This window comes from Prunus mume, linkage group LG6, assembly GCF_029339155.1.
Source record: "Prunus mume cultivar Tortuosa linkage group LG6, ASM2933915v1, whole genome shotgun sequence".
Taxonomy (NCBI): Eukaryota; Viridiplantae; Streptophyta; class Magnoliopsida; order Rosales; family Rosaceae; genus Prunus; species Prunus mume.
The window spans coordinates 7,486,942-7,509,491 of record NC_142703.1 but is presented as its reverse complement, the minus strand read 5'-3'; the positions used below and the strand labels follow the sequence as shown (position 1 = coordinate 7,509,491).

At 37.8% G+C, this 22,550-nt stretch overlaps 4 protein-coding genes and 2 pseudogenes across 10 annotated transcripts; 2 read left to right on the top strand and 4 right to left on the bottom strand.

Annotated features, from left to right (window-relative positions):
- Positions 1–611: 611 nt before the first annotated feature.
- Positions 612–2,214, bottom strand: EID1 (F-box family protein). Its single transcript, XM_008237007.3, has one exon. It carries the CDS (start codon positions 1,837–1,839, stop codon positions 862–864), a length of 978 nt encoding a protein of 325 aa, XP_008235229.1. The 5' UTR covers positions 1,840–2,214; the 3' UTR covers positions 612–861.
- Positions 2,215–3,198: 984 nt separating this feature from the next.
- On the bottom strand, positions 3,199–7,723 carry LOC103334080 (serine/arginine-rich-splicing factor SR34-like). Of its 6 annotated transcripts, none has more exons than XR_016128325.1 (15): positions 7,558–7,722; positions 7,154–7,270; positions 6,740–6,805; positions 6,584–6,658; positions 6,387–6,495; positions 6,257–6,303; positions 6,097–6,154; positions 5,736–5,785; positions 5,517–5,573; positions 5,311–5,426; positions 5,122–5,223; positions 4,563–4,647; positions 3,981–4,472; positions 3,587–3,841; positions 3,199–3,434 (listed from the first exon to the last, which is right to left on the bottom strand). XR_016128325.1 is itself a non-coding variant. In XM_008237009.3 (14 exons), the coding sequence occupies exons 2-14, from the start codon at positions 7,241–7,243 to the stop codon at positions 3,431–3,433; spliced, it is 915 nt and encodes a 304-aa protein (XP_008235231.1). In that variant the 5' UTR covers positions 7,244–7,270; positions 7,558–7,723; the 3' UTR covers positions 3,199–3,430. The 6 variants fall into 6 exon arrangements, 3 of the variants coding, with proteins under 3 accessions (XP_008235231.1, XP_088911679.1, XP_016650817.1); XR_001678130.2 differs by having other exon boundaries at positions 3,587–3,693; XR_016128324.1 differs by having other exon boundaries at positions 3,587–3,693; positions 3,981–4,014.
- A 585-nt stretch (positions 7,724–8,308) lies between these two features.
- LOC103334081 (NADH-ubiquinone oxidoreductase-like protein) lies at positions 8,309–10,658 on the bottom strand. The gene is made up of 2 exons (XM_008237011.2): positions 10,368–10,658; positions 8,309–8,591 (listed from the first exon to the last, which is right to left on the bottom strand). Exons 1-2 carry the CDS (start codon positions 10,515–10,517, stop codon positions 8,490–8,492), a joined length of 252 nt encoding a protein of 83 aa, XP_008235233.1. The 5' UTR covers positions 10,518–10,658; the 3' UTR covers positions 8,309–8,489.
- Positions 10,659–12,539: 1,881 nt separating this feature from the next.
- LOC148916001 (uncharacterized) lies at positions 12,540–13,592 on the top strand. Its single transcript, XM_089055035.1, has one exon. It carries the CDS (start codon positions 12,540–12,542, stop codon positions 13,590–13,592), a length of 1,053 nt encoding a protein of 350 aa, XP_088911161.1.
- A 316-nt stretch (positions 13,593–13,908) lies between these two features.
- Positions 13,909–14,969, top strand: LOC148916000 (uncharacterized; annotated as a pseudogene).
- Positions 14,970–17,044: 2,075 nt separating this feature from the next.
- LOC148915999 (uncharacterized) lies at positions 17,045–21,313 on the bottom strand (annotated as a pseudogene). The gene is made up of 10 exons (XR_016128112.1): positions 20,373–21,313; positions 19,720–19,854; positions 19,582–19,644; positions 19,417–19,479; positions 18,422–19,324; positions 18,026–18,258; positions 17,845–17,932; positions 17,650–17,736; positions 17,325–17,555; positions 17,045–17,164 (listed from the first exon to the last, which is right to left on the bottom strand). The product of XR_016128112.1 is annotated as an uncharacterized LOC148915999 (transcript).
- Between the last annotated feature and the right edge of the window lie 1,237 nt (positions 21,314–22,550).

Sequence of the window (22,550 nt, the reverse complement as noted above, 5' to 3'; positions counted from 1 at the left end):
CTGCCTGCTTCAAATAAGCCAACACATATGCTGCTGCAGCACTAGCTAGCTGCTGTGTCAGCCGAAGAAATGTTGTTTCACTTGGGAAATATGTTGCTGACATGCATGTTATGTAGTTTTGGTTTATCAACATATCTGTTTACTTTCCAGACTTCTGCTTGTTTCTGATGGTAAAAGCACTTTGTATTTGTTCGAATTATGAAATCCGACTTCAAATCTAAACAATGCCGCTGTTCCAATGAACTAGCATATAAATGACACTTGAATCGGCTTTTCTAGTCGGATGATGATCCATGATTTTGGAGATCAAAGTTGCATCTTTCTGATTCCAGCAAACATCATCATTAGGGAACAGAGGGCTACTTTCTATTCTAAAGCTTGAAATTGGAAAACGTTTTCCAACACGCATGACAGAACCAAAGCTATTCCTAGAGAATTGGCTTGTTGAAATTATGAAGGGCAAGAGACGAAGCAATTACAAGCTAACCAAAGTTTCTTATCAAAATGAAAGCATCGCATTCAACTCAAAATTTCTTACCAACCATCTAAAACAACAACAGAACTTAGGATCTTAACAAAATGAAAGCATCGCATTCATCGCAAAGACGATCTTAAAATGAAGCATCTCATTCAAATTACAAATTTCTTATTGAAACACAAATAACAACAATAAAACAAAGCAGGTTTGAAGGACACACCAATGACAGCAACAACAACATAATGCTCCTCAGAAACTGACATACATTGGAAATAAACACATTCCTCTCTCAATTCCTCAATTCCTATACGCATAAGAGACACTTCAATGATAAATGAAAGAACTAGAAAACCCTCCACGAACTGAGAACAAAGCAAATGCCATTAAGAGTACAATGGCAAGTCAGTCCAAGCCCCTGAGACATGCCCATTTTCACAGACATAAGCTCGAACAACCGGCTCACCATCGTCATGGTAACCGAAAACCCGCCTCAAACAGAAGGCAGAATGCAAATCCCAAGTTTCTTTACAGGAGCAAAACGCACAATTCAGATCAATCTTGCTCCTATTCCCATCCCTTATGGTCCTCCACACTTGAGACCCCTTGAAATCCTTGAAAATCCCTCTGAAAAGCATGTAATTCCGCTTCTCTTCGATGTGAACACAGAAAGGCCAATCACATATGTATAAGCAATCACCACGGAACCGACTGTGAAGAAGCTTATTGCCCTGTTCACGGCTCAAATTCCAAACCCCAGAAGCTAAATGCGACCTCATCGGCCTACAAACCTTCCTCTTCTTACATATAGAAAATTCACCGCCCACTCTAACACCACCTTTCTCAACACTAGCCTGATCCTCTGCTGCTTCTACTTGGGCTTCAGAATCATCATACACCGTATCGAAATAAAGATCATCGAAGAGAGACCAAGAACAATTAGGCCCTGAAGCACCCACTTCATGATTCGCACCAATTTGGCTCGACGAAGGCTCGGTTTGGGGCTTGGCGGCTGGAGGCGAATCCAATCTCCGATAATTCTCATCGGGGCCAACCTCACGTTCGAGGCCGAAATCGGAGTTCTCAAAGAGAACACCGGAGTGGAGGAGACCGGGGCAGCACACGGCGAGCTTGTGAAGCGCGGCCCAACCGCCCGGTGGCGCAGATGAGCCAGAGAGGAGATCGGAGACGACGGAAGGGATGACTTCGGAGCACTTGGTCTTGCAGCAAACGTTGCGAATCAAAGACGAGAACTTGGTGCAAGAGCAGGCGAGCCTGGCCCAGTTTCGCGGGTCCTCTTCGAGCTTGAAGAGAATCTTGAGAACGACGTCGTCGGAGAGCTGGGAGAAGAGGGGTCCGGCCATGTTAATTTGTCCTAGGAGAAAGGAAAATGCAGGAATTGCGTATTTTTGTCTTTTGGGTGGTAACTTAACGGAATTTCTATTTGTTTGGTGTTTGTTTTTCTGGTTTTTTTCTAGCGAATGGAATTGGAAGAGAGACCGGGAAGGAAGTATGAGAGTGAGAAGGAGAGTGCGGCGAATGTTTGTTTAAAAAGGAAGGGCCAAAGTGAGAGAGAGTTGATTGTTTTTGTTGTTGGGTGGGTGGGAATCCGATGGCGGTGAGATGGGTGTGGCTGTGGTGGGGGACTCTTACCAGCTATTTGATTCCTTTTTCAGTTCTTGCCCCTCTCTTTCTTGCTTTGAAGGTACAAAAATTTGTCTGTTTTTTTTGTGATTTTGTCACACTTATTTTTGTTAGGGCCCCCCAATCCTCTCATGAATCGTGAGCCTTTCGACCACTGATTAGGGGAAAAACAACAGGCTCTCCTCCCCTCACTTATCATATGATGTTCGCATTCTGACCTTAACAATGTAGTCAAAACATTAATTCTTTTTTAATATGAAGAATCTATCTTGATATTTCTTCCAACATTAAAAAGAACAGTAGTAGCATTAAACTTGGTTTTTAAAAAAAATGAAGAAAAAAAAAGCAAGCGATAGCTCAACTAAAGAAGAGAATTTGAACATCAAATCCCGAATGCATAGATAATTACTCTTAATTAAAACACTCAATTTTTTTATTTTTTATTTTCGAAAGATAGGGATATGGATTTGAACATTTATAAATATTGATTTTCATTGGATTTTGTGGAATGTGGTCGTTGGATTCGGGAAATTTGAGTCCACAAGAAAGAACATGGTTGGTTCACTCACGCTAGACAAAATAATGAGTGGCATAAGATCGAACATGGCCCGTACAATCTCTACTTTCTTTGTAGATTGGTGTTTGCATTTCTCATCACCTTGTCCTTGCATACAGTGTTTCTTATCTCCCCAGTTTCCAGGCGAAATAAAGAAATAATAATAATAGCAATAGGAGGGGGTGGTCTTGATCTTGAATGGATGTGGACCGGCCTTGCTTTTTCTACGTTCATTCACGGTTTCTTTTCCTTTCTTCCTTATCCTTGCTTGATTACCTAGCTAGCTGCTCAGTTCACTTTTTTGGAGAAAACGACTACTTGTCAAGCGTGTCAATTGGTGATGAAAAGAGAACAATAAAATGAACGAACGCCATCGAAAACAAAATCCCGGTGTAATAATCTAAAATCTAAACGGCAACCCAAAGCAAGCACCAAGTTTCAAATGGCATCCCGATTCAGCATCAACGCATGATATTATATATAAGTTAACTAGGGGGAAAGTAAACAAAGCAGCAAGAAAACATACTCCGAAACTTCCAACAGCAACATAGCAAAAATCTCATATTCATTACAAGGTGCGAAGATGGTAAAACATCTGTTTCAGTTAAAGAAGAATGCAACCAACACAATGGCTTGCAAAATGAATCCATCCATAAACTTAAAAGTCGGATAAATAAAAGGCGTCCCACTTCCACTGCTTTAACAACCATAGTGAAGCTCCCTCCTGCTGGTAGCTTCAGGTAAGGGGTCAAGTATCACCTGTCAAACAGAAATATTGCAATCACAATCTAGAAGGAATGTTTGCATATTAATCACAAAGCAAGAGCGATTCACGGGAAATGTAGTCGGAGGAGAAAAAGACAGTGCCCAATGATGACACTACTCAAAGTAGATATAATGCTCAAGAATACCGTGACAAACTCCTGCTCCTGCTCCGGCTCCGGCTTGGACTCCGGCTAGCACTACGCTTCTTTGGACTTTTACTTATGTGTTTCTTCGGGCTTTTACTTGTGTGTTTCTGATTATGCCAAAGAAAAAAAATTATGAAAGGCAGGGAGGAACCGTGACCAATCCAGTTGTAGGTATTATACGAATCCAATGTTAAAAAAATCCAGGGAGGCCATCCATTAGTCAAGGAGAAATCAAATAAACATTAGACTTTGTCGCTGTCATGTAAAAGAAGAAAAGAAACATCATAAGTGAGGCTTAATTATGCTTCAACTGTCGCAATATCATGTCCTTATAAAACTGGGTGAGTCAAAAGATATTGCAAAATTATTCAAAAGAATAAAAGGTAACACTTACCGAAGGCAGTGGAGATCTGCTTCTTGATCGTGATCTGCAAAAGTTCCAGAAACAACCCAATTTAATAACCATGTTCCTTTTACCAATTTGGTCCAAGGTCCTTGATGCCTCTTCCATGTGAAGTTACCATATCCAATAAGGATAGAAGAAAAAGGTTTAAACACTCAGCATATGAATAGAAAGAAGAAAAACAGAATAAAACAATTAATGTAATCCCCGCCAAAACAGAACAAAATCAGAGGCAAAAATATATATGAAAAAAAATACATTATGATTATTATTAGACACCAGTGGAAACAAGAGGAGCATTCTTCCCTACTGTAACACAAGAATCCAGGATATCCAGATAGTGCGCCCTATTAGCTTGGCAAAATGTTGGAGCAGGAAATGAAAATCAAATGCTCATTGATGATGACTTCCAAATCCCAATGGCACTTAGTTCACAGATATCCAGCTTTACTAGTGCAATCCAAGACCTCCATTGTTCCCAATCTAGCACCCATGGACATTTACAATGCTAAAAGCATTAGAACAGAGGTACCATGAAGGTTTCCAAAGCTGCCTATCTAAAAAACAGCATACCTCCACAGAAAAAGAGTTGTAAGCAATTGACCATATCCAATCAAGTCCTAATATCCAATCCCCAGTTCGCCGCATATATCCATATCTAAAAGAAAAACAAAGGTAATTTTCATGCAAGCAAAAAAGAGTAAAGAAAATGAAAACTAGGTGGATATCTGACTCTTTCTTAGTAAACCCCACTGCTGACCAAGCAAATAATGGAATGAAGCAACAGAAAATATTTCAACACAAAGGACATAATTCATACTACACGACAGCAAGAAGACATTTAATCTAAGCAAAATAGCACACCACTAATCTTTAGACATATATCACATCCAACGACCCAGTTAATCTCAGTCAGTACTTACATCTGTCAACACAACAATTAGTTAAATTTCTACAACTCAGAAATTTAATAGCACAACTAGAAAATGTTACAACGCAGATGTCACAATTCGACTGGCAAAAAATATTATTGTGTCCATCAGTGTTCACCTCATGGACCAATGAAAACCCAGCCGGCATGAATGCCAACAAACAAATAGTATAATGAATAATTGTGAAAAATAACACATACCCTAACGGAGAGCGAGATCTTGATCGCGAGCGAGGCGGAGAAGCAGACCTTGATCGAGATCTAGCAGGCGAGCGGCGTGAAGATTTGGTTTTGGGAGACTTGCTGCAAAACAAGTGAAAAAGTAAGAACGCAATATAGAAATGTTTATTCCCCATATGTACTAAGTTGAGTTATTGAAAATGGTCAAACCTCCGGCTTCTGCTCCTGCTATAACTTCGACTACGACTGTAGCTCCTGCCTCTTGAATGAGATCTACCACGACTAGGGCTCCTAGATGAGTCCCGCTTCGAATCATACTCCCTCACCTGTAAGAAAATGAGACAATGAGCATCTTTAACAAAAGACAAATACAGGAGGAAAGGAGAGTACATTTTTCAAATTGGTAAGATGCATACACGAACAGAAGAGCGAGAAAAGGCATTCCGGAACTCAGAGCCATCAAGCTTTTTGATCTGCAGAAAAAAATCAATGAAGTTTAAGATTACAATCTATGTAGTAAGTAGAAACTTTAGACACATGCATGTGTTGATAAAAAGGAAACCAAGCACCCATACTCCATCAAATGTTATCCACAATATAAACGTTTGGAGTGAGAAAGTAAAAGCAAGACTTACCGCATACTTCATGTCGTCAAAGTTAGTGTAATCCACAATCCCTGTTGTGCCTATAAAACAATCATGGGACAGAAAGCTAAAACAATTGCTATTCTAATGTCTTGTGAAGTAGGTCTTAAGAATACAAATTTGGAAACAACAACACAATCAAAGAGCAGAGAAAATCCAAAGACAGTGCGAAATTCGGCTGAGAAGCACTATTAGCATTAACCAGTCAATTTAATAAATTCTATTAGCACCACCTAGGACAAAAGAACTTTAAGTGACCAAGGAAGAAAAAGATCACAATAAATGTTTCTATTACTAAATTTTCCACAATATACCACCAAGAAACACACTTGAAGCATGAAGAGCATCTTACCACTACCATCACGAAAAACTTGGGAGAAACAGACATCTCCAGCCCGTCGCATGTGATCCTGAATAAAAATACATCGTATGTGTCAGACATGCAGTGAAAAGTTCCCTCACACAGAAATACAGTTATAATAAAAATATCTCCAATTGATAAATACACACACCTTAAGATCTTGCCATGAAGCAGAAGAGGGTAGTCCACTGACTAACACTGTGGATGGAACAGGTTTAGAAACATATCAAATGCATCCTACCATATAAAAGAGCACAAAGTGTAACAAGTGAAATACAAACCACGAAAATCTGAGCGCCTGGACATCCCACGCCCACCTCGACCACCACTATAATTACTATGACGATCTGACGAAGATGAATGTCCACGCCCTCCATGTGCAAGTTCAACCTACAGAGATATACATTAGAATATTATGTCTAGGAAAAGTACCACATCTACCATATCTACCATATGGCATGTAAGCATAATAGTGTACCCGTAAACGATGACCATCAAAATCATAGCCATCGCGACCACGAAGTGCATCTTCAGCATCACGAGCATCTTCAAACTGTAAAAAAAAACTTGTTCAAACATATTATAAAGGAAACATACAAACATAAAATTAAATTAAGCAGCTGTGGGCTCTCACCTCAACAAATGCATAACCAGGAGGCCTTGGGGGAACCTTCAAGTCAATATGGGCTATGCGTCCATACTGCAAAGAAAATTAGAAACTTCAGTCAGTCTGTAAGCCTTCCTTATTCTTTAGGGTACACCTTCCTTATTCTTTAGGGTACTCTATACCCATCCATCCAACACCTGCCACTCCACTACCATAGAACACAATTGTTCACACCGAAGAAACATAATACAAGATTAAACAGGTTTTGGGAAAGAAAAAAAAAAGACACATCTGTTGTATCCCAATTTCAAAATTCTTTTTTTTTTCCCAATGTTTACATGTGCAAGCATAAACAAATGCATTCCAAATAACAACTTCATCGCAAAATCGCATAGCATTAATGTTGGCATCAATTCAAGCAAAAAAAAAATTTTGAATTACCTTCAAAAACAAATCTTCGACCTCTCTCTCGCGTATATCACCAGGCAGATTCCCAACATAGAGAGTTCTGCTTGTACTACGGCTGCTCATTTTCCTGAGTACTGTAAATTATATCCCCTACAAAAAAAAAAAAAAAAACAATTAAGGCAAAAGAAAATAACATAAATCATGAAGGATCCTGTTCGCATAGACAAGACAGTCAAAAGAAAATAAATAAGGAATTCAAATCTTACAATTATCTCTTAGGATGCTAAACGATTACACAAAATAATCAAACTAAACCCGGTACAGCATAGTGCTCAGTCAACATGAATCCGGAAACAAGCATGAAAATACAAATTCAACTCGACATGGGGATGAAACTTAAGGTTGCTATGGTTCTCAGGTGGTAGACGAGAGCTTACCTCCGATGAAATTGGGGATCGCACCGAAGCACAAAGGCTGAAGTTCGTAAATTAGGGTTTTGAATTTGAGGGAAGGTAGGGCTCCTGATTAAATTACGGTCTAGATAACCTGTCACGCTGAGTACAGCAATATATACGACTCTATTATTAATTTTTTAACGTAAACAGTCTGATCGTTGTCTATTTGCGCCAATTTGTATCTGGACCGTTGAAACTCATGCGGACCAAGCGTGCACACCACACGTGCCGAAGCGGTCTAATCTGATCTGGCTAGAGACACTGCAATGGCACTTCGGAGTGAAACTTTGTCTTTTATAGTTATGCCCCCGTATTCCTCGTATTTCTTTCTCGGACCTTTTACTTTTCCAAATTTCCACTCAACCTCTAAAATAAAAGAATACAAGTCATCCCTTTTGTTTTTGGATAACAAATTTATACTCATTCACTCACGCTTCCTCCACTGATTAAATGGTAACGATCTTATTGATATTCTGGAAGAGAAAATGGAGGATAGACTGGAAGGGAAAGGACAATTCAGAATCTAAAGAATAGAAGAATTGCTTTAAAACCCATGCCAAAGCCTAGGAGAATTCATAATCCATGTAAGCCTGTAGGAACAACTTTCCGAATGATCGCAAAGATAAACAAAGAACTTAAAACCGAATCCGGTTTATATTCCACAAGTCATTTTAGTCTGGAGAGCAGAAACGCCGGTTTAAGTCACCAAGCAAATCAATGTCCAATCTGCAACTACTGCAAGCAAAACTAAATTGACCATTATCTTATTGCATAGACCAACGAGGCCCACACTCTTTCCAGGAGAAACAAAACAGATCACATAATCAAGTAAAAGACCAGTATTGGAAAAAAAATACAGCATCCATTCTCCAAACATTTATTATTTCTTCAGTTCAAATGATGATCGATTTCTGCTATGGATGGTGATGCTTATCAACCTCTCCACCCTCTTTGGCCCGTGCAGCTGCCCTTATTTTACGCTGCTCCTCCTTGTAAATTCGGTTTCTTCGTTGAAACTGCGATAATAAACATGCAGAGAAACCATGAGCCCAATCAGTATTTACCAATTTAAACCAAAACGAAACAAGTCTGTGTTCATGTATGTACACACAAATCAAGTTATATTATGTGGATTGCATACAACATCTGGGGATTTTGACTAAAACCTCATCTCTCTTTTTTTTTTTAGGTCAACAAAAAAACCTCATCCCTGTAACTGAAAATTCGGATATCAATTGGGTTATGTCCTAAGCCGAACTACATTGCTAAATTGCAAAGTTGCATACTTGTTGTTCAGTAAGTTCAAAAATGTTATGAAATATATATCAATAGTCAAAACCCGAGATGAATAACACATGCATACAATCAAACAAAGCCATTGGATAAATTTATTACCTTGGCAGGGAGAGCTAAAAATTTGAGAGATGAGAATGCCATCTTGATTCAAAATTTCCAAATGTCCTTAAAATTTGGGAAAGCACTATATACCAGGTTATGATGTTCTCCTCACCCCACCCATAAAAGACACAAATTTGAATAATGATAAGAAATTAAGATGATACTACGAAGACAATCATTTATGTTTTTGAGATTTCCCTCCAACTATGAACCTTTTCTGATAGAGCAGAAGTCGAAGTTGCCTATTGTTCGAATTCTATACTTTATGCCAACTGTGTTGACATTTCGCCATTATGTTTAACCTCCTACTCTTAAAATGCTACAGAAAGGTGTATAAAGGCATTGAACTCAACATTTGACATAACATTGAACTATTGTAGTGAATGAAATCCAAAAATATAAAGCACAAACAATAACAACTAAGCATGACAGCCTCGATACTCGAAGTGAGCCATAAAGAACATGAAAAGTAAACCCAAGCAACTCCTAGGTGTCAATCTCCCAAAATAGCTGATAAATAGAATTGTATCTGTTTTTATGCTTGAATTTTGATAGGAGATACATAGAACTGTATCCTGCACTCAGATTGGGTTGTGACCCTTCAAAACTAACTTCACCATTGTGAAACCCTAAGCTTATATTTCCCTGTTGTAGGATATTCCAGAATCTATTTCATGTTTTTTCTGTAGATACTACATCACTTTCTGTGCATGGTAATGGGGAAAAATAGTGGGATCTACTCTTCATTCGACATTTAGATAGGTGATTGTAATATGATCACATGGAGACTTGACCCTGGCTTTGATTGAACACAGCAGGCTTTGATTGAAGATGGACCATTAATTCAAATATAAATCATCTACGAAAATAACTTGTCAACCTTCTAACCAAAAGAAAAACTTGTTTAGCTTTGCAATTTGGAGCTGTTCAGCAGTTTGAAATATTTTCAAAAGCCATTAAAAAAATTGCACAAACAACACCAAGCTTCTACGAGATTGCTTCTCAATGTTTGGGTAATGATTCTAGTTCCTAAATGTTCACAACAACACATACGAGATGTATGAAAAGAAACCATAACTCGACATTTTCGACTAATACATAAAATCAATTTTCATAAAACCTTAAATCAGACTTGAAATTGAGTGGCGGTCGATGCCCTAGGGTTTAGAAACACGACATTGTCTACAGCAAGCTTGAAACACACATCGATGGAACAGTAAATCAATTGAGGGGAACTAGAGCTAAAATTGAACACAGCTGAGCTAGATTAATAATTAATTAATAAATTAATAAATAACCAAACAGTGCCTGAAAATGGAGCTGGTGATTTAAGGTTCATGCGCCGATCTGAGCAATAAATGAGATTAAAACCCTAATTGAAAGAAAAAATTAACCTCTTTGGAGTGGTGAAGACACTCGAGGTAGTCTTCGCGAAGAAGAACACAGTCCTTGGGCTGACGGCAGCGAGACATGCACTCGCTGAAGTCCACCCAGAAATCGTAGCAGCGCCCTTTGTTCCCTGTGATTCCCCAACCCGATGCCATTTTCGTCTCTCACTGAGCGTCGAATCAAATCAATTTGCCGGTAGCGTTGTCGACGATGGTTAATGGGTTCAAAATTAATCGGGATTTAATGGTTGCTTCGCTCAAGCTGCCGCTGACTGTGGGCGGTACCAATGTAAACCGATGGAAATTTTCGCCTGTAAAGACGTCCCAAAAAAATATCAAAAATAGAAAAATGAACAAACTAATCAGTTAATCGTGACCGTCGAATGCGTATTCTTCTTGTAAATGGACGGTGGATTATGAACTATGTTTTGTAAATGGATTTGAGGGTGTATTTTCTGTAGGTTGTATCTTTAAGAAAAAATAGTTTTTGAACCATCTATAGGAGTTATTGAAATTAATCTAATATATGTTAGGGGAATTTGAAATTGGATGTTACGGGGCGAGCTTAGTGACTCACATATGCTCTTCAAGAAAAATCTATAGGAGTTCCTAGCTTTCTCTTTTGAACTAATTTTATACGGGTTTTTTTATTTTTATTTTATTTTTAATTGATGACGGGGTTCGAAATTTGGTCTCTTTTATGAAGTGTAAGCTAAAACTATAAGTTAATTGATTATATGAATTTCGAGGCTTATGGACCAAAATGCCACAAGTCTCTAAGTTAGTTTACAAAATCAAAATTTACTTATCATTTGTTTATATAACTTTGGCTTCCCCTTTTAATTTTAAGGAAAATTAGGTATTAGACATAATTAAGTTTACTAATTAGGAAGTGAGATATTAGGTATTTTAGTTTGGGTTTTAATACTCAATAAAAAATAGCTATTTTAGATTAGGCCCAAGGCTCAGATTCGTTTTAAAAATGTCAAAAAAAGACAATTCTACCCTTTTCTCTTAAAAAGCCTGCCCATCTGTAAACCTACAAATTAAATGACGCTTTTGCCTCTCAACGTTTAAACGACGCGCGAGTTCTTCTCTTTCGTTCGTTTTCTTCTTCGTTTGAGCTGGGTTCGCCATTGGAGCTCAATTTTCTTGTAGGTTTTGCTTTTATTTTCTTCGTTTTTCGTCTTCCTTTTTCGCTACGCGTTCGATTTTCATCTTTGAATATCGATTTTGGGTGATTTATTCTCTTTAGTTCGGGTATTTCGAGCTCAGTTTTGTGGCTCGATTTTGCGGCGCGATCTTGTGGCGTTCAATGCTAAACCCTATATTCTTCGTTTCGTGATCGATTTGATTTTAATTCTTTGTTTGGTTGTGGAGATTTTTGGCATCCTAAGTTTTGAGGTATGAGTACTTTAGAACCTGTTTTCGATTATGTCGACTTGTATGTTTATGGAATTTAGTTTTAGTACTTTTATCGTGGTTTCCTTTTGGTTTCTATTCGAATTGTTTTGATTTTCTGTCATAAACTACATCATCTAGCTTGTTGAGACCGAAAGCAGCGGCGATTCTTGTTCGATAATTCAATTTGAATAATTTTTGCAAGTATATTGGAATGTTACAACTGCTGACCTACTTAAATGTGATTTGATATTAGTTTTAGTACTTTGATTATGCCTTTACCTTTTGAGCAGCAGTGCAGATTTTGACCGAAAGCATGCGTTTCTTGTTGAGACGAGCTGCGCTTCTTGTTCGATAATTCAATTTGAATAATTTTTGCAAGTATATTGGAATGTTACAACTGCTGACCTACTTAAATGTGATTTGATATTAGTTTTAGTACTTTGATTATGCCTTTACCTTTTGAGCGGCAGTGCAGATTTTGACGTAAAGCTGATTTCTTGTTGAGACCGTAAATGCATTTCTTGTTCGATAATTCAATTTCGAATAATTTTTGCAAGTATATTGGAATGTTACAACTGCTGACCTACTTAAATGTGTTTTGATATTAGTTTTAGTACTTTGGCAGAAACTGCATTGCAGTTTCTTGTTTCATAATTCGATTTCAGACTAATATTTGGAAGTCTATTGGAATTTTACAACTGCTCATGTACATTATTTACTGATTTAAATTGTTTTCTGTTTTTGTTTGTTGTTTTGTTTGCATTTTCAAGGCTAATGGAGGTGTGTGTCATTGCCAAGTGCACATATAAGTCGGAAACCATTATGTTTTCAGTTTCATCAGAGTCATCCATGGTTGATATTTTGAAGACTTTGTGTCTAAGGTTTAAGGGTTTGCAGTTGGGTTGTTTTACGTTACGGTATTCGCTGCCCAGTTATCCGAGTTGTTTTCTAGAAACGGATAGCGATTTGGACATGATGAGGTCATTTTTGTTTGTATCAAATGAGAAGAGTGTTGATATTTTAGTGAAGGATTTATGCGGGAGCAGTGAATATAGTGGTGATTTTTGTGCAAATAAGGAGTTGATAGCATGTGAAAAGGGCGAGTCGTCGTGTTCTAGTACTGTCGAAGACAGAAATGAATTTTTGGGCAGGTCGAAGAGAGCAAGTGCTAAGCCTTTGTTGTCGAATGAGTGGGAGACGTACATACATCATGTAGGGCAGAAGTTTGACGGTGGTGCAGAGGAGTTCCGTTTGAAATTGTGCAAGTACGCTCTTGAAGTAGGATTTAATTTTTTATATGCCGGCAATGACAAGAAGCGGGTGGTTGCTATTTGTTCGAATAAGAAATTGGAGGGTTGTAGCTGGCGTGTTTATGCTTCTCGTTGTGAAGCTACTGGCTGTTTTGTAATTCGGACATTAAATAATGTGCATACATGTGTGGGTCGGATACGGGAATCAAAGAGTAAGATGATGAAGTCTCGTGTGGTGTCCTCCCTCATTGTGGACAGAATTCGTGCAAAACCAGAGCTGAAGCCAGTTGAGATTATACACGAGTTCAAAGATTATTATGGTATAGACATTTCATACTACCATGCATGGTTTGGCAAAGAGTTAGCTAAATTGAACGTTCACGGTGATGAGTCGAAGTCCTTCAACGAGTTAGTGTGGTATGCGGACGCCGTAAAGGAAACTAACCCTGGTTCTCTCTGCACTCTTGAATGTGAAGCTGGAATTAATCGCTTTAGACGGTTTTTTGTGTCGTTTGGCGGTTGCATTGCTGGATTTCAATATTGCATACCCTTGTTGTTCGTTGATGCTACGTTTTGAAGAGCAAGTACAAGGCAGCTTCTCCTTCCGGAAAGAATGGAAATCAAGGTATGGTTCTGTAATGTATTGCGATTCCATTTGTTGTAATTTTTTAGCAGAAACGCATTGCAGTTTCTTGTTTCATAATTCGATTTTCTTAGTAATTTTTTTATGTCTGTGGGAATGTTGCAACTGCTCATGAACTTAAATGTGTTTTAAATTTAGTTTTAGTACTTGGATCATGGTTTTGCCTTTTGGTTTCCTTTCAAATTTGAGCAGATTTGTTTTCAAAAACTGCACTGCAATTTCCCTTTTTTGCTTATACTTGTGCTCTTGGTTTTGTTTTGCAGGGTTTTATCCTCTAGCTTTTGGAGTTGTTGATTCTGAGACAGAGGAGAATTGGACTTGGTTTCTTCAACATTTGGCTTCTATTTTGCTACCGATGGGGAGAGTGGTGACCTTTTTTTCGGATCGCAATCAAGGTTTGTTAAATGCAACGGGGTTTGTGTTTCCTGGATGGCCTCATTCTTACTGTTACTATCACCTCAAACAGAATTTGATATCGAAGTACCCGAAGTCAGGTTATGGGAAATTGCTCCAGGATCGTGTTATCAATTTATTTAGTAGGTGCGCATATACTGTTACAGAGGAAGAGTTTACGGTAGCAATGGAGGAGTTGGTGATTGTTGGGAGTTCGAAAGTGAAGACATTTATATCTGATTTGTCTAGAGATCACTATGCGAACGCATATTTCAAAGGAATGCGGTATGGGGAGATGGCAAATAGTTTAGCGGAGTCATTTAATAATTGGGTTGGTGTGTTTCGAGATTTGCCGGTGCTACCTTTGATAGAAGGGATTCGACAGAAATTGATGGTATTGAATTCTCAACGACGAATTGAAGCGGAGAAGTGGACAACAATTTTGTGTCCGGAGATGGAAACTAGACTGTGGGAAAATGCGGAGGCCGGTAGGACTTGGGTAGTTCGTCGTTCTAGTTTCACTGTTTTTGAAGTATTTGCTGATTATTCTGTGATGGTTGATCTTGAGCAAAGGACTTGTTCTTGCCGTCTTTGGCAAATTGACGGGTTTCCTTGCACGCATGCGGTAGCTGCAATTCTAGCAAAGAAAGATTCAATTTATGATTACGTGGAGTGTTACTATAGGACTGACTTCTTTCGAAAAGCCTATGAGAGTCCTATTTTTCCTATTCGGATATTGGGAAAGGCTTGGGCGTACAGTTTTGCATTGGATTTGTGCTTCCGCCAATTACAAAGAGGCCAGCCGGAAGACCACCAACAAAGAGGATCAAAGCTTTTGGTGAATTTAAAAGGCCATTGAAATGCAGTCGGTGTAGTGTTACTAGGCATAATAGGAAGACTTGCAAGGCTGTGATATGAACATTACTTCTCAGTTGACGATTGCTTACGTTAGATATGGTTTAGTGAATGTATAGTCAGTTTCTGCATTGCAGTTTTAGTTGCTTTTAATTGGCTACACAGCTTCTAATTGGATATTATGATTGTTTTTTGAAGTTAATGAAAATTATACAATTGTTTCATGAGTGGATATTCGTTTTTGACTGCCATTGAATGCTTGTTTTCAGATTTGAGCAGATTTTGTTGCGTAAAGCTGCTGCATTCTGTTTATTTGTTGCAGATTTTGAACAGAACTTGTCCCATAATTCAATTTCAGAATATTTTTGCTAGTCTATGTTGTGATTTGATATTAGTTTTAGTACTTTGATTATGCCTTTACCTTTTGAGCAGCAGTGCAGATTTTGACCAGAAGCGCAGTTTCTTGTTCGAGACCCAGCATTTCTTGTTCGATATTTCAATTTCAGAATAATTTTTGCAAGTATATTGGAATGTTACAACTGCTGACCTACTTAAATGTGTTTTGATATTAGTTTTAGTACTTTGATTATGCCTTTACCTTTTGAGCAGCAGTGCAGATTTTGACGAGCGTAGTGCGGTTTCTTGTTCGAGAGACTGATTTCTTGTTCGATAATTCAATTTCAGAATAATTTTTGCAAGTATATTGGAATGTTACAACTGCTGACCTACTTAAATGTGATTTGATATTAGTTTTAGTACTTTGATTATGCCTTTACCTTTTGAGCAGCAGTGCAGATTTTGACCGATTTCTTATTCGAGACGAGCTGCAGTGCAGTTTCTTGTTCGATAATTCAATTTCAGAATAATTTTTGCAAGTATATTGGAATGTTACAACTGCTGACCTACTTAAATGTGATTTGATATTAGTTTTAGTACTTTGATTATGCCTTTACCTTTTGAGCAGCGGTGCAGATTTTGACGAAGCAGCAGATTTCTTGTTCGAGACAGCAGCGATTTCTTGTTCGATATTTCAATTTCGAATAATTTTGCAAGTATATTGGAATGTTACAAGCTGACCTACTTAAATGTGTTTTGATATTAGTTTTAGTACTTTGATTATGCCTTTACCTTTTGAGCCAGATTTTGACAGCGTAGTGCGATTTCTTGTTCGAGACCAGCTGCAGCGATTTCTTGTTCGATAATTCAATTTCAGAATAATTTTTGCAAGTATATTGGAATGTTACAACTGCTGACCTACTTAAATGTGATTTGATATTAGTTTTAGTACTTTGATTATGCCTTTACCTTTTGAGCGTGCAGATTTTGACGAGCTGCGATTTCTTATTCGAGACGAGCTGCGGTTTCTTGTTCGATAATTCAATTTCAGAATAATTTTTGCAAGTATATTGGAATGTTACAACTGCTGACCTACTTAAATGTGATTTGATATTAGTTTTAGTACTTTGATTATGCCTTTACCTTTTGAGCAAGCAGTGCAGATTTTGACGAAACTGCAGTGCGTTTCTTGTTCGAGACGAAGCTGCAGCTTTCTTGTTCGATATTTCAATTTCGAATAATTGTTCGAGACCAGAAACCTGCGATTTTAATTTATTTGCGATTTGACCAGAAAATTCAGTGCAGTTTGTTGTTTCCCTTTCGTTTTGTTGCATCCTGTTCCAAGATTATATTACAGTTTATATGTATAGGAAATATGTTCTTATATACCATAACTAGAAATATTTACAAACATCCACAAGAATTAAGATACATATTGTCTTGAGTAAACGAAAGGCAAATCACTAGAGACGATTAATTACACAGTGTTTGTGGTGTAGGAGTTTTGTGACATATTGTGCTCGATATTCATTCATGAAATTCTTGTCCACATTTTTTGGAATGGGCTGTCCTTGTGCTATTTTATCCATGTAGAACATGACGAACATGCCGCAATCCAACCTGCAAATGAATACGAGATTAGCTTTTGGTTTTGAATGATTTCAAATTGTAATGAATGGTTGAGTAGACACAATTCTTACGAAGACGAATTTTATTGAGCACATTCTGTGTCATCCTCAAATGGAAACTGATATGGATTTTGCAGAATCCAATTTAGAGTGAGTTCTTCATTTGGGGACAAATCAACCTGTGCAGGTGTAGGGGCCTTCTTTTTGCTTCACAAGTTTTGGTATTGTTTTAGTTTCTAAGAACTCTTGTGCTTGTGGTCTGATATATTCTAGCCACCCTTCCACAATATTAACCTGTTTAAAGAAGAAGAAAAAAAGAGAAAAAGAAATGGTAATCGAGTGCATTGCATATTATAGTTTTGGTGCAAATTAAGCGATCATATATCTGAAACTGCATTGCAGTTTCTGTTTGTGTTTGTGCTTTGAGAAATTAAGACAGTTTCATTCCACTTACAAAATTTTGAGCAATGTCAATACACCTTTCTTCTTTTCTAGATCCCAACGATCTAAGTGGATTGTAGTGTCTCCACTTTCGTTCCATTTTGTGAAATGTGAGAAGTGTAAAGTGGAACTCAGAACTTGAAATGATCGGGAAGAAGAGAACATTGCATTTCCCGAGTTTTTCAAGTAAGTGTTCATACAGGGCCCTATGCCAATTTGGTTCTAGAAAGGTTTGCATGTAAGCCTGCCATCATTGAATGGCAATTTGTTAGTATATATTTTTAAACTGCAGTGCCGTGTCTGTTTAAACAACTTTGAATTTTCAAAATAATTCTTACCCAAGTCCATGTAGACATGTACTGTGGACTATCTGTCTGCATGGGCCCTATTTTCTCCTCCTCTATTTGGATATAGGCCTCAATAACCTGTTTCACATTGATTGGAGAAAAATGGAATTATTAACGGGTAATATAGGTAGCACAAATAAAAAATGCAGTGCAGTGTGTGTTATAGAATTAGTATTTTATACTTACGTTTTGTGACAGTTCCAGGTCCCATACAATATCTTTGATATCATGGTTTGTCACTTTCTCATTATCGAGTCCTGCCCAAAAGCTATCACTGCGGATTCGAATACATGAAATTCACAAGATTAGTTTTAGTTTATTGTAATTAAAAGATGAAAGAGTTGTTCTTTTGGAATAGAGATATTACCTAGGTTGAGTACTTAAGTAGTATTCTTGAATTCTGTCCCTGTCCTCCTTTGGAATTTTCTGCCAAACCCTCTTTTGACCCCATCCTAGTTTTTTCTTTGTTGGCTTTTTTTTTCCTTCATCTTCATCATTTGATTCTTGCATACCTACAGGTATTGAATCATGAAGGCTCCTTCCTTTTGGGGGATCAGGAATTGGATTTGTGGCATCGGGCTGAGATGCCTCTTGTGTTAACTGCAGATTGAAAGGAAACTAATTAGAAACTACATTTGATAAAAGAAACTGCAATGCGATTTCCGTTCTAAATCGCAATGCGATTTCCGTTTAGCGTAAGCGCAATGCGATTTCTATTTGCTGCAATGAAAAAGCAGCAGCTTGAACTGCAGTAATTGCATACCACCTTCTGATTTTGAGGATCCTCTTGTGTTGATTGCTCCTCGGAAGAGATAATCTTGAATTGTGGTAGTTCTTCATCATCCTTTTTTGCCTTCTTTTTTGGTTTCTTATTTTTTTCGTACACATAGCAAGATGCTTGAAACCTCTTTCTTTCTCTATTCTTCAGCCTTAGTACTCTTGAAGGAACATCAGGTTTTGGAGCATCTTGCTTCTTCTCTTCTTCTTTCTCTTCTTGTTGCTTCTCTTCTTCTTTCTTGTCTTCTTCTTTCTCTTCCTCTTCTTCTTCTTGCTCTTCAACTGGTTGTGTTGGTTGTGTTGTAGGCAGATCCATCTCCATTTCAAAGACTGTTGGGTCTGAGAACAAGCTTTCAATTTCTACCTTGTACTTTTCTTCAATCTCCTTTTTCTTGGCAATCTTCTCCTTGTCAATACAAGTTTCCTTGCCTTCCAATTCTGCAATCCTCCTTTTTAGATTTTGTATTTCCTGAAGCTGAATCAGATTCCACTGTCATGGTGGCATCAAATATTCTTCATTATCTAATTTCTCTACGTATGTTGCCAACTTCGCTTCCAACTCCTTTGATCTCTTTTCTCCTTGGATAAATATATCCCACAATTCCTTCATTTTCTTCTCACTGTCTTCATTTATTTCATCCTTCCACAGTTGTAATCTTTCTGGGCAAATGAAGGTAGGATCTTGACGTTGGCGACAGTTGATTTCGTCTGTCATGGACTTCACCAAGAGGTCTTGAATTGCAAGAGGTTCATTTCCAGCTTCATTCTCAAACATTTTCTTCTTTCCATCCTCTTTTAATTCTGGAGTTTGATCAGCATTATCAGGTTTTCCTTGGTCTTCTGCTTCCTCTGCTTCTCTTTGTTGTCCTTCATCTTCTTTTTCTTTTTTCTGCATATTGAACGGAAACTAATTAGAAACTGCACTGCATTGGAGGAAATGGAAACCGCAATGCATAATTCTTTGTTTAGAGATTCTTATACCTTGTCAAGAGGGACTCCCTCTTCTCTAGTAGTTTTTCTCCTTTTATATGCTTTCAAAATACCCTGTACAATGAGATTGAATGATTCAAAAACTGCATTGGATAAAATACAAACTGCAATGTAGAAAACACAAACTGCAATGCACTGTATACAGATTTTAATTACCTTGTCAACAGTGTCTTCCTCTTCCCTGGTAGTTTTTCGCTTTTTAGGAGTTTTAAAAATACCCTGTACAATGAGAATGATTTAGCATGGATTCACATTCAAGATACATTAAAGTAGAACATGCGATAAATTGCATACCTCGATGTCATTCAAGTCCTTTATTTGGTTGAATCTTGTGTGGAGTTCCACAAGACTCCATTTAAGAATGGCAGGAGTTTCTTTCTCCTTGCCCAGGATTGGTTGTATTATGTTTGTCCTCTCACACAGTAGAAACTGCCAGTTCAAAAACAAGATATATCATAAAACGAAACTACAGAAGAACATGGCGTGAAATGAGCAACATTCAACATGAAACTGCAATGCGTTTGTCTTTCACTAAAATGCAAAAAAGAGAATACACCAGAAAATATGCATCAACTTGACATGAAATTGAAAGATCAGCATAGCCAAAACAAGAACTGCAAAACATAACGAAACTACTGAGAAGAACATGGCGTGAAATGAGAAACATTCAAGAAGCGCAATGCAGTTTGTGGTAGAAACTGCAATGCAGTTTGTCTTTCACTAAAATGCAAAAAAGAGAATACACCAGAAAATATGCATCAACTTGACATGAAATTGAAAGAAGAGCATAGCCAAAACAAGAACTGCAAAACATAAACATGAAATTGAAAGATATATCATAAATTAGGTTGGAAACTGCTTAGGATAAAACAGAAACTGCATTGAACTAAAGGGAAACTGCATTGCCTAAAACTCAAAATGCATTGCATAAGCCACTGTTTACTTACCAATATTAGGATAATGCAACCCGAAACAGCTCCTATAGAGCCTTCTCCACCCTTCTTTGCTTTTGCTTTTGCTTTTGCGACCAAGGATTCATTCATGTAGGCTGAAACAGCTCTTGCCCAAGAATAACTTGAAAGGGTGTCTAGATTCACACAGTGCTCAAATACTTTCCAATGCAAAGTTGATGAAGCGTTGGCAAAAAGGAATGTCATGCAGAGGTGAACCAATACTAGGCTGACCACCTCCTTGTCGTAGTCAACTTCTTCTTCTTCTTCTTCTTCTTCTTCAGCTTCTTTCTTTTCTTTTCCTTTCTTCGTTTTCTTCTTTTCCTCTGCCTTGGCCTTTTCTTTCTTCGGTTGGTTTGCCAAGGAAATTGTCTTTAGTAATTCTTCTTCTACCTTATTTTTTGATGGTTTTCCCTTTAATCCGAAGTGCCTTATTCTGAAGGTAGAAGTGTACTTATCATTGACAAGTTGGACGGATTTTCCTTCATTTGGCAGTCCTAGAATCTGACTCACAGCATTGCCTGTGATCTTGAATGCTTCGGTGCCAAAGTTGAAGGACTTTGTATCTGGATCAAACTTCTTGAGCAGCTGAACTAAGTCAAGGTCTGACTTATTCATGTTATTCATGTCAATCCTTCGGTTGTAAAACACCTCAATCAAGTTCCAAAATGGGGTGTTCTTGAGAAGCTTCTTCTGCCTTTCATTGAGCTTGTCTTTTACATCCGTAATGATGCTGTTGAAAGCGTTGCAATTGCACCGAAATTGGACATAGTCTGGGTGCTTTGCTTTCCGATCATAGTTTGGCTTTGACTTTGGCTTTGGTTTACTCTTTTGAGCCATCATTTTGAATCTTCGCTTTGGTTGGTTTTGAGCTTCCTCCTTTTGTGGTGACATTTCTTGTGCCATTTGTGATCTGCAACAAGAAGGGATGAAAATACTATTAGGACAAGTAGAGATAAACTACAAGCAAACAGAAACTGCAATGCATTTGTGGTAGAAACTGCAATGCAGTTTGTCTTTCACTAAAATGCAAAAAAGAGAATACACCAGAAAATATGCATCAACTTGACATGAAATTGAAAGAAGAGCATAGCCAAAACAAGAACTGCAAAACATAACAGAAACTACAGAAGAACATGGCGTGAAATGAGAAATATTCAAGAAGCGCAATGCATTTGTGGTAGAAACTGCAATGCAGTTTGTCTTTCACTAAAATGCAAAAAAGAGAATACACCAGAAAATATGCATCAACTTGACATGAAATTGAAAGAAGAGCATAGCCAAAACAAGAACTGCAAAACATAACAGAAACTACAGAAGAACATGGCGTGAAATGAGCAACATTCAAGAAGCACAGAAACGCAATGCGGTTTGTAGTTCACTACAATGCAGTTTGTCTTTCACTGCAATGCAAAAAACAAAATGTACCAGAAAATATGCATAAACTTGACATGAAATTGAAAGATCAGCATAGCCAAAACAAGAACTACAAAACATAACAGAAACTACAGAACAACATGACGTGAAATGGAAAGAAGTATAAATAATTTAGCAGAAACTACAATGCGTTTCTTTATTGATCTGAAAACAGTTTTGATGCTCTTTTTCTTTCTTTTGTAATTTTTCGGTTTTTAGAGGTTTTCAAACCAAAACTAAACCCAAAACCTAAACTACATTGCAGAATGAAGAATGAACAGTAAGTAAAATTTCAGAACCCTAGAATCGAAGGCAAATTTGTGTTAGGGGTCATTTTCTTACGATTTTTTCCCCAAGAGAGTGCTAAACCCTTCAATCGTCGTCGTTGCTGGTCGTCACTTCGTCGTCGCCGTCGTCGCCGCTTCAGATTTTGGGGGAATAGGTTGGAACTGCTGAAAGAGAGAATGAAGAATCGGCTTCGATCGTTGGTGGTCTTCGATGATGGTCGCACGAATGGGTTGGTGGTCTTCGATGATCGTTGGTGGTCTTCGATGATCGTTGGTGGTCTGGAGGTTTCTGGAGGTGAAGTTGCAGAGGTTTCTGGAGGAGAAGTTGAAACGTCGCGCGAAAGGGTTGTGATTCAATTTTGGTTTCGGTTGATGTCGTTTTGGTTCAGTTTTGGCTTGATGTCGTTTTTCAATTTTGGTTTAAAACTAAATACTGAAAATGGCATATGTTGTAATTTTCATATTTTGTAAT

Bases quoted from the DNA above. Each gene is read 5' to 3' on its own strand.
- EID1 (XM_008237007.3), bottom strand. From the start codon at position 1,839: ATGGCCGGACCCCTCTTCTCCCAGCTCTCCGACGACGTCGTTCTCAAG.
- LOC103334080 (XM_089055553.1), bottom strand. From the start codon at position 7,243: ATGAGCAGCCGTAGTACAAGCAGAACTCTCTATGTTGGGAATCTGCCT. The intron at 5,427-5,516 runs GTATGCATCTTA...ATTTTCTTACAG, and splicing joins TTTCTCGCTCTTCTGTTCGT to GTGAGGGAGTATGATTCGAA. The intron at 4,015-4,562 runs GTATGCTGTTTT...GAACTTTTGCAG, and splicing joins ACAACTCTTTTTCTGTGGAG to ATCACGATCAAGAAGCAGAT.
- LOC103334081 (XM_008237011.2), bottom strand. From the start codon at position 10,517: ATGGCATCGGGTTGGGGAATCACAGGGAACAAAGGGCGCTGCTACGAT. The intron at 8,592-10,367 runs GTTAATTTTTTC...TTATTATCGCAG, and splicing joins GTCTTCACCACTCCAAAGAG to TTTCAACGAAGAAACCGAAT.
- LOC148916001 (XM_089055035.1), top strand. From the start codon at position 12,540: ATGGAGGTGTGTGTCATTGCCAAGTGCACATATAAGTCGGAAACCATT.